The sequence below is a fragment of the Alexandromys fortis genome, unplaced genomic scaffold (assembly GCF_014885135.2).
Source record: "Alexandromys fortis isolate MF-2015 unplaced genomic scaffold, M_Fortis_MF-2015_v1.1 scaffold_16, whole genome shotgun sequence".
NCBI classification, from domain to species: domain Eukaryota; kingdom Metazoa; phylum Chordata; class Mammalia; order Rodentia; family Cricetidae; genus Alexandromys; species Alexandromys fortis.
The window spans coordinates 15578891-15591965 of NW_026067893.1; the positions used below are offsets into that span (position 1 = coordinate 15578891).

Here is a 13075-nt window from a genome sequence, read left to right on the forward strand (position 1 = left end):
ATATATTTCTGCTCTTGATTAAGGTATTGTGATTGTGCAGCTCATTTTCAAATGTAATGTATAATTAAGACATATAGGTTAATAGAGAGTCATCTATAATAGTCAAGCTTGTAGTCATGTTAGTTAGATTTCCTGGATGTACAGAGATGTATTTCAAATGGATAGGGATTCTTCAAATCTTTCAAAGACTACAAAATATGACATTAAAAGTGTTTTAAGAATGTAGGACTTTTCATGACAAAGAGACATACCTGCTCCTGGCAGTACCAATCTACTTCAAGAGCAAGATGGGCATCAAAGAGGCTCTTTATGGCATTGGTTAGCTATTAAGGCAAGAAACTGCTATTACTTGGACTGCTTGATGAACTGGACATGGAGGATCCACAGAGAAATGACTGCTGAAATTGCTTAAAGGTGAGATGGTCCTTCGGGATTCCTGCATCATGAAAGAGTCTGCTAGACATTCTGCAGGACACAGAAGAAAGTAATACAAACTATCAATATAGGTGGAACTGTCTTTGAAATTTCCTGCTTTATGGAAAACTCTGCTAGATACTATGGGCCTGTAGGTTGAAGATGGATGCCCCAACTGTACAGAAGAACTTTGGGTGACTGTCCAGGCAGCGAGATGTCTCTGTCAATTCTAGAGTTTTGGAAGTTGCTTACAATGCACTTCCTGTTTACTTAGGTAATATTACATCCTTCTGGAGTCTTTGATGAAATAGAAGAATTGATAGTTATAGTTTTCCTTAGTTATGATAAAAGATAAAGTAGATTTAAATATTGTAACTATAATTCTTGCTTGATAACTGTCTTGTTAAAGTTAAAACCTTCCTTTTTTTAAATATATTTATTTATTTATTTATGCAGTATCCTGCCTGTAGGCCAGAAGAGGGCACCAGATCTCATTATGGGTGGTTGTGAGCCATCATGTGGTTGCTGGGAATTAAACTCAGGACCTCCAGAAGAGCAATCAGTGCTCTCAACCGCTGAGCCATCTCTCCAGCCCAAAACCTTCCTTTTTATTTAAACAGAAAATGGGAGTGATGTGGGATTCCCCTCTATATGCTGTGAACACCATTTGTTAATAAAGTAACTGGTTTGGCTTGATAGGGTAGAAGTGAGCTAGGTAGGGAAAACTAAACTGAATGCTGGGAGAAAGAAGGGCAGAGTGGGAGAGAAGTCATGTAGCCCCACTGGAGACAGATGCCAGAACTTTAACTGGTAAGCCACAAGGCAATACACAGATTACTAGAAATGGGTTAAATAAATATGTAAAAATTAGCCAATAAGAAGCTAGAGCTAATGGGCCAAGCAGCATTTTAAATACTATAGTTTCTATGTGATTATTTTGGGTCTGAGCTGCTGGGTGGCTGGGAAACAAAAAAGCGGCCTCCTTCAACAATTAACCACTAAAGCTGCCAGCTATGGATATGCAAGACTTTTGCCATGCACCCCAGCTCACAGGAAGTAGGAAACTAGAGAGGGAGGCATGCCCTTTACGTCTATGACATGAAATAGAAGTTGAAAGTGGAAGTCTATCCCTCCACTCCCATCCTGCTGCCTAGAACCTAATTGAATGTTTATCACACTTGATACAATGAAAGCCTGGTAATGCAGTATTTGGTTGGACAGAAATGAAACCCACATAAAATTATATTATTATGAAGAACAACGGGAAAGGCATTTGGAAGTAACTGCCAGTCTGTACCAGATTAACAAGAGAAGAAACACTGTAGTTTGGTGCTGGGGGCAGCAATAGTAAACAGAAATGGAGAAATCAGGATACTGCCCGAAGTAAACCTCCCAAGACCAGAGTCACTGGGGAGACTGCTGAAGGCTTTTTTCCTACTATGACATGATGGTGGCTGATTAGCAAAGGAACTGTGAAAGTGTTATCAGAGGCTGCAGGGAAGGCATAAGAAAAGGTATGCTCTTGACATTGGATGCTATTCTTACAAGAAAGCCAAAACTCAGAAGAGTTACCCTTGTGTCTCCCCAGCCCTAATTATGAATTTGGTAAAAGCCCCACAGGGTCCAATTTGCCAAGAAATAGCCAGTCTTTCCAGAGAACTTCTCAGCAAGCCATATACTAATAGGGGCTCATGAAGAGGTGTTGGAGGTGCTGAGAGATGTATAGGACCTGTCAATTCAGCCACTAGAGAACCGCAGAACACCGGAGGCTGTCTACACAGGATGGCTGTCAGGACAGGGCCAGAAGAGACCCACAGGCAGCCAGAGAAGCTGTGAACACCACCATTCTCCTCAGGTTAGCAAAGAGCTTTCTGTCTGAAAATTTAAAAAACATTTTATTTTCTTGCTGTTTAATTTCTGCAATTCTTTGGAAATTCTGGATAATGGCCCCTAGTCTGAAGTGGTGCTGGCAAAGATTTCCTCCTACTCTGTGGGCTGTCTGTTAGCACTGCTGATGGCTTCCTTCGTTGTACAGAAACCTCTTATTTTCACGTAATCCCATCTGTTGAGACTTGGGATTACTTTCGGGGCTGTTGGTGATCTATTTTTGAAGTTTTGCAGGAGGCACCAATCTATAGGCATAGCAGAACATCATTAGGAATCATTACGTTGACATTTTCCCCTCTGGTCTTGATAGGTTCTATTCTAGTTCTCCGGGTCATCCAGCCTCTGGGTTCTGGTGGTCCAGGCAGTGTCAGGGGTGGGCTCACTCTCCAGCATGGATTTTATGCTAGACCAGGCATTGGCTGTCCACTCCTTCAATCTCTAGTCCACACTTATCCTAACATATCGCACAGGCACGACAGACTGTAGGTCAAAGGTTATGTGGCTAAGTTGGTTTCCCACTCCTTCCACTAGAAGTCTTGCCTGGTCCCAGGAGATGGCCAGTCACATCAAGCTTTTACAGCAAGCTCTTTAACCTATGAAGCCACCTCCCCAGACTGAGACACCCAATTTCTGACACAGGAGTAGAGTAGGTTCATGAAAGATCTATAAATTTACTGCCAGAGGTGACCTAGCTCCCCAAGGGTCTTGTCAGTTAGTGCAGGGAAAGGACCCTGATCTTGCCCAAGGAGAGGCAGGCTAGAAAGGCAAAGCTGTGTTCCCCTCAGTCATAAACAGGGGCAAGAAGGCAAGGGCAGCACTTGGTGCCCCATGTGGCAGTTCCTGGGAAAGGGAAGCACAAACCCCTGTGCACGTTGCTCTGAGCTGGACTCATTTCCCAGCAGCTCAAAAGAAAGAACTAGACTGTGCAGTCTTCCAGCACAGGAGTGGATAAAATCAGGTAATTGCCAAGCTCCTGACGATGACTAATGCTGATTTCAACACTCAGACCTCTTTAACAACACTGCTTTATGCCCCGCCCATGTCTAAAAGGGACAGCACAGTTCTGATAAAATATAGCCCACTAGAACTACAATAAGGACCTAGAATCAGAACTAGAAAAAGATAAGAGAGGAAGAGAAACTGCCCAGAAAACTTACAATACACAAGGACTGTTGCTGAGGACAAAGCCTGAGCTGCTTGGGCAGTCAAAGTGAGGAAGAAAGCACAAGTAATTTACATAGTTTTCATTGTGGAGTAGAGAAGTAAAAAAGAAAAGTACTCCAGTTAATAACAAGGCCTGCAGCACATGTACTATAAAACTGATCTTAAAATGTTAAAAATTGTAGACCAGGCTTGCCTCAAACTTGTTCCAGGACAGGCTTCAAAGCTACAGAGAGACCCTGTTTTGAAAAACAACAAAAAAATTGTTAAAATTAGAGGTATCTTCTTACAGTTGCCTCCCTTAATCCATGTTTAATACTCATAAAATGTATGTACAGATATATATATCTAAGGGTCTGACTTTCCTTATTTAACAAAGCTAGGGATATTCAGGATGACTAGCAGGCATGTCCTAGAATTTCACCCACAGTTAGTGTGTTCAGCAGGGTCCATTAGTAAAGCTAAGCATGTCTTGATTGATCTAAAGCTCCTTTTCATGCAGTGAACTTGTGAGTTTACCATGTGTCTTTGTAACTCACGCTCTGACCCAGATGCTGATCTTGGGAGTTTGCTCATGAGCAACCTTATCAACTTGCACCATCCTGGGTGTTTGAGTAGATTCTCTCTCTTTCTTTCTCTCTCCCTTTCTCTCTCTCTCTCTCTCTCTCTCTCTCTCTCTCTCTCTCTCTCTCTCTGTGTGTTTTCGAGACAGGGTTTCTCTGTAGCTTTGGAGCCTGTCCTGGAAGGGAAGATGGTGGGAAGATCCCTGTCTTTGCGGCAAGGGAGACTTGAGTCTGAATATCTGCTCTGCTTGTGTCTTTTGCGATCTTTAAAGAAGGGGATTAACTACATTTTGTTTTGTTTCTTGAGACAGGGTTTCTCTATATAGTCCTGGCTATCCTGGGTCTCACTATTAACAGCACTCTTGACCTTAGTTTATCTACATGAAATGGAGATTGTAACTCCTACTTCCCCAGGTTTTTGTAATCCTTGCAGTAGGTAATGTATACCAAACTCGGGGGATACCAAGTATTAATCAAGGTGATTATTTTATAACTATGCTTGGGCAACTGTGAACTTGGCCTGAGGCCATGAATATGAAATATGATTTAGCATGCATCACAGCCAAGAAGAGGAGGAGGAGAAAGAGGAGGAGGAAGACATTACCTATTCTTGGTGTTGGACCGTAAAGCCTTCGCTTGGTCTCTGATCTTTCCACATTATCTCATGAAGTCAATCCCTAGTCCCTAAAACCTACCTGGAATGATGCCATAGACGATAAACTGACATGTTGGCATTCAGCACTCTCATTCCAAGTCTGACTACTTCCATTCCCCGGTCTAGTGTCACTGCTTGAGCTACACAGAGCAGTGCACTCCTTCGCAGATCCTGAAGGAACAGAAAGGCCAGCGCAGGGCCCTTTAGAGATGCTCCCGGGAGTGAGAGACTTGCATTTGAATCTTGACTTTTTACCTGGGGCAACTGACAGCCTCTCTTGAGGCTGGAAAATGGAGATCATCGTAGTACTCGCTGTAAAGTTTGTCGTCAAATGAAACAAAAGAGCGTGGCAAGCACACAGTCCAGGGTGCACACAGAATTGGTGTGCACAGGCAGGAGGGGGCACTCTGGTCATTAAATCTCTGAGCCAGGAGTTCCAGGGAGACCAGCTGCTTCTTCATAGGAGAGTCAACTTGGGATCTGTGGTCCCTGAATAGAAACGGATGGGAGGCAATGGTGAGACACTAAGGAAAACCAACACCTTGTTTGCAATCTTCTTCCACCCCAGTGGACCGGAAGGTGTGGTGTCAGGTGTGACTTCTAGTGGTTCAGGAGGGCAATGATTTTTCCCTTGGGGAAATTTTCTTCAAACTCCAGGGAGGTTTTAAGAGCTCTGGGAAAGGTACAATTTCTTTCCACCCCTGATCTTAAGATTCACTGAAATAGACAATGGGGAAGCCCATGGCCTCTGGATGTTCCCACGAAGGACCCCCTGACTGCAATGGGTCACAACCGTGGCTCTCCACACGCGGCCCCTAAGCCTAGAGCATTGATAGTACAGGGACTTATTAGAAACACACATGTCGAGTCCCACACAGTGCTGCAGCAATGTGCCCTGTAACAAGATTTCCGTATGTCACATATTACAGGTTGCTTATGGGTAAGATGTGGAAGCAGCAAAGGGGACAGGAACTAAGATCACTGCCCTTTGGAGCAACTCTGGGCGTCTCTGAGCTTCACTTGGACTCAGACCATAGCAGCCTCTGAATTTAATGTTTAGTTTTAAAACTGTGTTTCTTTTCAAGTCCCCGAAGAAGCAGAGCATTGAACCAGGTCTGGTTCATCTTAGACAGGTGCTCTACCACCCAGCCACAGCCCAAGTCTCCACTCAAATTTCTGAATGAATGACAATGAGGAAGATTAGCCTCACACTGGTTAGTTGTTGAAATAAATTCCTGTGGTGAGAGAAACCACGTCTGATTCATTGTATCCTATTCACTCTCCCTCCCTCTCCTTTCCTCTACACAAACACACACATTTGTATTTGAAAGTAACTGAGATATAACACTTTATTGTTCCTGTCTTAAGGTATATTTTCATACAAAGTACCATGTTCATAAAAAAATTAACAAGGAACCCAAAGTATGTGCGTATGAGTGTTTTGACTGCATGTATGTACATGTATGGCATGTATGCCTGGTGCCCTCAGAGATCAAAATGTGTATTTGAATCTCTGGAAATGGAGTTGTGAGGCACCATGTGGATGCTGAGAATTGAACCTATGTTATCTGAGAGAGAAATGAATGCTCTAAAGGCCAAGCCATCTCCCCAGGACTCAGAGCATTTGAGTGGAGAGACCAAGCTGGGGCTTTAATCTAGAAGGGTTTTAAAGTTCTATCTTGGTCCTTTTTATGCATATACACTTTAGTTAAAGAGTCACAAAGGGGAATGAATACTGCATTTCTGTGCATTAACAATAATTTGACCAGGTGAATGCATTGTTCTTAGAAAATGTATTTCTTACTGTCTCGGGTAATAGTCAGAGGTTATTGGGGCTGAGCCTGCAGCTCAACAGTAGATCAATTGCCTAGCATACTCAAGACCTTGGGTTCGAGAGTCAGCACTGAAAAAGTCAAACATAAAAGCAGATGCCCAGATGGTGATGTCCAGCTATAATCACGGCACTTGGGAGGTGGAGGCAGGAAGTTCTAGAATTCCAGACATAAAAGTCCAATGCTGGCCTGAGTTACACAAGATTGCATCAACACAAGCAAACAAGCAAACAAATAAACAAATAAGGCTGAAGATACGAGCCAGGCGGTGGTGGCGCACGCCTTTAATCCCAGCACTTGGGAGGCAGAGGCAGGTGGATCTTTGTGAGTTCGAGACCAGCCTGGTTCCAAGACAGGTTACAAGAGCTAGTTCCAGGACAGGCTCCAAAGCTACAGAGAAACCCTGTCTCANAAAAAAAAAAAAAAAAAAAAAAAAAAAAAAAAAAAAAAAAAAAAAAAAAAAAAAAAAAGACTGAAGATACGTCCCGATAAATAGTTGGCAAGCAATTCAGAACTGCAATAGTTCTGGTCTTTAATTTAGCCTAAACTAGGAAAAGCCGGGGCAAAGTACCATCTAGTGGCCACTCAGCAGTGTAACATTTTAGTGCAAGATCAGCTGGGATAGTCCACTGGGCAGTTCTGCCTATATTGGCAGTCAGTAACTTTCTTTTGTGTCCTGCATAATGTCTGGCAGTCTCTTTCATGAAGCAGGAACCCCAAATGACTGTCTCACCTTCTTTAGGCAACTTCAGCAGTCATTTTTCTGTGGGTTCTGCATGCCCAGTTCATACAGCATAGCATCAAGCAGTCCAAGCAAGAGCAGTTTCTTGCTCAGATGGCTAAAAAACTCCATAAGGAGCTTCTTTGGTCTCCATCATCCTCTTGAAGTATATTGGTGCTGGCAGGAGCAGATGTGTCTCATTATCATGAAAGATCCTAAGTTAAACATTTTAAATGCCATATTCTGTTAGTCTTTGAAAGGTTTGAAGAATAACTATCCATCTGAAATATATATCTGTACATCTAGAGAACCTAACTAACATGACTACAAGGTTGACTATTATAGATGATTATCTGTTAACATGTATTTCTTAATTATACATTACATTTTTAAATGAGCTGCACAAACACAGTACCTTAATCAAGAGCAGAAATATACATATAACAAAATTTATCTAATATTTGTATCAATAAACTAAGATTCATACCAATGCAAAGTATCCACATCTATAGCATATATCCCTTTAAATGTAAATAAACGTTTATAAACAATATTTGGAATTTGGGTATAGTTCTCTCCAAACTGCTTTCTGTTTTTTGTTGAGCAAAGTAATTTTTGGGGGCTGTTCAGGGTCCATCAAACCACATTAGTCTGGAAGGATTCCACAGGTTCTCATTGTCTGTAGAAATAAAAGAAGAACCTCTTTTCCAAAGCAACATATCCTTAGACCCAAATTCTGAAGTCAAAATACCCTTAAAATATATATGCTGGTTTAGCTTAGCAGCCCATACAATGAAATATCTCTCTCTACTTAATTCATTCACAGTCAAAAAATTTAAAGAAAACCCAATAATATACATAACCCAGACTTTCTGTGTATATTCCATCTTTATGTGGCTTATTTTTCTTACTTTATTACTTTTTCTACAAGTTTAATATTTATTTTACTATCTTTACTCCTTTAATCTATGACTATCTGTATACTTTTATATTACATTTACTGTCTCTTTATTTTTCTTCTCTCCCCCCAAGCCTACACACATTTTTTGAACACACAGTGTCTCATTTATAGGTCCTTTATGTCTGAATCTGTCCTATTGTGTATCTGAATTCCTTTTCTGTCCAGGAGCACTTCTTAAAATGCTAAGCAGCAACTAAGGCTGCTTTGTCTGTTGACTCCTCCCAGTCCAACATGGTAGAGGCCTGTTCAGCGTGAGTCATGCTCACAGCCCCATTTTCAGGGTCTATGTTGCCATTAAGCAAGTTGTAGCACTCTGCTCACAATTCCCATTTAAATGCTCTGTAGCAGGAAAGAGTCAGCGTTTGTGCTGGCAGCATGGCCCAGGAAGCTGCAGTTTTAAAACCAAGCAGTATTTTTGTTGTTGTTGTTTTGGTTTGGTTTTGTTTTTTTTTTCCTACCACTGAATCAGGAAGACCTCTCTTAAAGGAGTTGCAGCATGCTGCCAGCAAGCAGAGCCCACAGTTGATGCTGTTACGCTGACTTGGATTCCTTTAGAGATAGTCCCTGGCATGGTACAGCCATACCACATTGTAGTTCTAGTTCTAATCTTATGAGGAACCTCCATACTGATGTCCATAGTGGATGGGCTAATTTGTATTCCCATTAGCAGTATACAAGAGTTCCTTCTCCACTTTCACTCTTGTCTGCATTTATTGTTGTTGTTATTTCCTTAATGACAGCCATTCAGACTAGAGTGTGATGAATTCTCAATGTAGTTTTGACTAGCATTCCCTGATGCTAAAAATGTAGAATATTTTTATATTTTATTAACCATTTGTACTTCATCCTTCAAGAACTGTTTGCTCATATGCACATTTATTGATTAGATTGTCTTACTATTTAATTTTAAAAATTCTTTATGTATATATAGATATTAGATAGCTGTATGTCAGCTAGCAGACTTTCTTCCTTGCTATATGTTGTCTATCCACTCATTTAATCATTGTTTTTTGCTACACACTTTCATCTTCTTGAGGTTAATCTATATGCTTTTATATGTGTTTGTTTTATGAAATTGGATGCAACAATATTTGGTGCATATGTGTTTAGAATTGGTATAGCCATTTAAAGAACTATTTCCTTAATATAAAATGACCTTCTTTATCTCTGTTGATTAGTTTTGGTTTAAAGTTTATTTGTCAGATATCAGTATCTGATTTCCACTGAGAAAGAAAAAAAATAAAGACAGTGCTCTTAGAGGCTGAAAAATCCTGCTTTAAAATTTGAACATAATTATACAGGAGGTTTCATCTCCAATGCAAGACGTTTAGCCCGAGTCCTACTCTAGAATCTAGATGCAAAAACTGAGAACAAATTAAGGGAAACATCTCCCAGTGCAGACATCTTTTGACTTTGGCAAGCAAGAAATAGGAGTTAGTCCAAGTCTAGGGAGAACAGTGAGACTCCAGAAAGACAATGCCAACAGGGCTTTACCATGTGGGGTGCAACTGTTCTAGGTGACCTTGCAGTCACACCCTTCCCTAAAGCACCCCTTGACTTTCCTAGTGGCATGACCACCCTCCCTAGATAATTCTAAGGGGAAGGTCTGGTAGGCTCCCAACTGAGGTGAATGTCTGACCCCAGAGCAGTGAGAGTTTACGAGTTTTCTGCGGAGATGGACCTTGAAGGCATGCCTCTCTGGCTGTGTTCTAGTGACCTACGGAATGACAAGCTCTAGTGCCTATTACTACACCAAAGTGATGTCCGAGCTGTTTCTACACACCCCATCAAACTCTGGGGTTTCCTTCCAGACCGTCAGCAGCATGGCAGATTTCTGGGACGTGAGTAGGACACTGTCTTCACCCCTCCCTCTCCTTCTTAATTGTCTGAGACACAGGTCAGAGTTCAGGCCAGTCTGGAACCAGGACAAATTAAAGGATAAAGCTGACTTCGCGGCTTGGGGTAAAGTGCAAGTGGAGGTTGGAGAGAGATGGAGTGTTGACTAGAGGTTGACCAGCAGGAGCAAGGCTAGCGTTTGAGTCAGGAGGGAAGCTGAACCTCAAGATGTAATATTTTAAAATGTATTTTGGTCAAGTTCTGAAGGTCAGCTGTGCAGGTCCAAAAATAGAGGCTAGAGGCAAGTTGAAGGCCAGGGAATGAGGGCAAGTGCCATGCACTGGGGTTAGGAGGAGGCCAGACTAGGCTCAACCCAGATGCTGGTCTAGTTTGCTCAGGGCCCCCTCCTGGAAGGTTTGTACTGGACGAAGTGGTACAACAATCGGAGCCTGGGTGGTGGCTCCCACTCCTTCATTTACTATGAGAACTTGCTGCTGGGGGTCCCGAGGTTGCGGCAGCTGCGCGTGCGCAACGACTCCTGTGCGGTTCACGAGGACTTCCGGGAGGACATTTTGAACTGCTACGATGTCTACGCTCCAGACAAGGAAGATCAACTCCCTTTTGGGCCTTTCAATGGGACAGCGTAAGTGAGCTCCTGCCCAAAGCGCAGGGGCATCCTTTCGAGCTTGCCATTAGTCTGGGGTGTGGGAAACACTTCCATGAAACCTAAAAAAAAAAAAAAAAAAACCTTTACAGTGGGCACCTTAGGAGACTTGGAGACCGCTCCCTAAGTCCCAACAATGACTCTTTGACGACACACGCTTGGTGTGTGTTGTTCAGGTGTGGAGTAAGCAGATTAGCAGAAAGACACAGCCTCTGGATTTGTTCCACTGATGGTTGACAGTTTCATCCTTCCTGGAAGGTGGAGTCCCTTGGGATGTGTGGTCCATGAATGAAGTTCATGCTGTCACCCAAGTCATGGTTGGAGAGTTTGACTCCTGGGACCTTTTACAGGAAGCAGCAAGGGATAGAAGATGGATAAGGAATGAAAAGAGGACAGGAAGAGGGTAGAGAGGATAGGAAAGGAGTAAGCAGGATTAGCTGGGTGGTGGTGGCATATGCCTTTAATTCCAGCACTCGGGAGGCAGAGGCAGGCAGAGCTCTGTGAGTTCGAGACCAGCCTGGTCTACAGAGCTAGTGCCAGGACAGGCTCCAAAACCACAGAGAAACCCTGTCTCGAAAAACCAAAAACCCAAAAAACAAACAAAACAAAAAGGTGTAAGCAGGATAAAAATGGGGTTGCTGGGGGGAGAGGTTGGAAGAGTGGCTAGAACAAGGAACCCTGGGGTTGACCAGCCAGCGATGGAACCATAGGAACTGGAGAATCATTCCTGGATGTATGGTCCAAGTGTTTCCTTCCTGTGCACTACACAGCCTGGGCCACCAGTACATTCACCGAGTGAAATAGGAAGACATTTACATTTGAGTTTCAGGGCTATGGCTGGATAACTGACTATCTTGGAATTCCCTGAGTCTTCATTTCCTCTACTGCAAAATATGGACAGTATTTCCCCTCTTTTCCCAAACAACTGTTAGTAGCAAACAAAATGATAAATGTGAAGCATCTATTGTATATGATATTATGTGCACTGCGAGACATCTCATACAAGGTGTATAAGACATGTTTCTCACAAAATTATGTATGTATCACATATAATATATGCACACATATACATGTATATACAGTAAGCATATACAGATATACAATGCATGTAGAAAGGTAAAGCCAGGCATTCGTAGTTACCTTAGGGGGTTAGTGTTTTGCCTGGTTCTGACCTCTTTGCTCAGATGGTCTCTTTTCTTTGGCAGGTGGACTTACCATTCACAGGATGAGCTGGGGGGCTCCTCCCACTGGGGCAAGCTTACAAGCTACAGTGGAGGTGGCTATTATTTGGACCTTCCAGGATCCCGACAAGCCAGTGCAGAGGCCCTGCAAGGCCTTCGGGAGGGGCTGTGGTTAGACAGGGGCACTCGGGTGGTCTTCATCGACTTCTCAGTCTACAATGCCAACATCAATCTTTTCTGTGTTCTGAGGTAAGCACCGTTTCCCACACTGCATCTCTCTCTGTCCATGGTTCCTAGTCCATCTGATGTGCTTGAAATCTTTCCCCACCTGGTACCCTGTGGCGGATGTGAGGTGCCAGGACAGTAGGAAGAACTGCACCGACCCAACCTCCGCTAGCCATCTCTCCTTCCTCACAGACTGGTGCTAGAGTTCCCAGCCACAGGAGGGACCATCCCGTCCTGGCAAATCCGCACAGTTAAGCTGATCCGCTATGTGACTAACTGGGACTTCTTCATCGCGGGTTGTGAGGTCATCTTCTGTGTCTTTATCTTCTACTACGTGGTGGAGGAAATCCTGGAAATCCACCTGCATAGGCTTCACTACCTCAGCAGCATCTGGAACATTCTGGACCTGGTGATCATCTCGGTAAGGGACTTAGTAGAGGGTGGAGAGACTTCTGCTTTGATGGGGGATCCGAGTCTTTCTTTTGGAGGCTCAAGCCCTCTTATTGACTTAGTAGAAACACTGTGCTAAGTCTCTCCAAGAGAAAGGTTGATGCTCCCTGGCTCAGACCTTGGAAAAACTTGCCCTCCCCCCACATCTCCCCTCCTCCTCTCTTGTGAGTGGGCCCTCCTTTTCCCTTTATACAAATCTATTCAGAATCTCTGTTTCATGACCTGACCTCTTTTTTTTAATACGAAAGATAAATATTCAGAACAAATCTGAACAATTGGTTTTACATTCTAAGCCACAAGGAAATAGCAAAACAGCAGAGAAGACAAAAACTGAAGAAAGCAGTTACTGTCTTTCACCTCGACTGGAGAACACGGAGTGGACCCAGGCCCTCTGTCTTGGCCTGTTTCCCCAAGAACACTCATGATTCCGGGTTACTTTCTCCTGAGGGGCAGAGGCCCAAGGTTTTGGATTCGCTCTCTGGCTTCTCTAGGGGTCCTAGCAGCTGAGGCAGAGGTGCAAGTGTA

The 13075-nt window shown here is 43.2% G+C and overlaps 1 protein-coding gene across 2 annotated transcripts in view; it reads left to right on the top strand.

Annotated features, from left to right (window-relative positions):
* Positions 1-13075, top strand: part of Pkd2l1 (polycystin 2 like 1, transient receptor potential cation channel) — a 45523-nt gene that overhangs the window by 24610 nt on the left and 7838 nt on the right. The window contains exons 1-5 of one of the 2 annotated variants that reach the window (XM_050144264.1): positions 2173-2269; positions 9908-10035; positions 10420-10673; positions 11900-12124; positions 12293-12521. In XM_050144264.1, coding sequence (XP_050000221.1) covers positions 9919-10035; positions 10420-10673; positions 11900-12124; positions 12293-12521 — 825 coding nt within the window. In that variant the 5' untranslated portion in view covers positions 2173-2269; positions 9908-9918. Of the gene's footprint in view, positions 1-2172; positions 2270-9907; positions 10036-10419; positions 10674-11899; positions 12125-12292; positions 12522-13075 lie in introns of those variants that run through there. The other variant, XM_050144254.1, reaches the window with a different exon arrangement.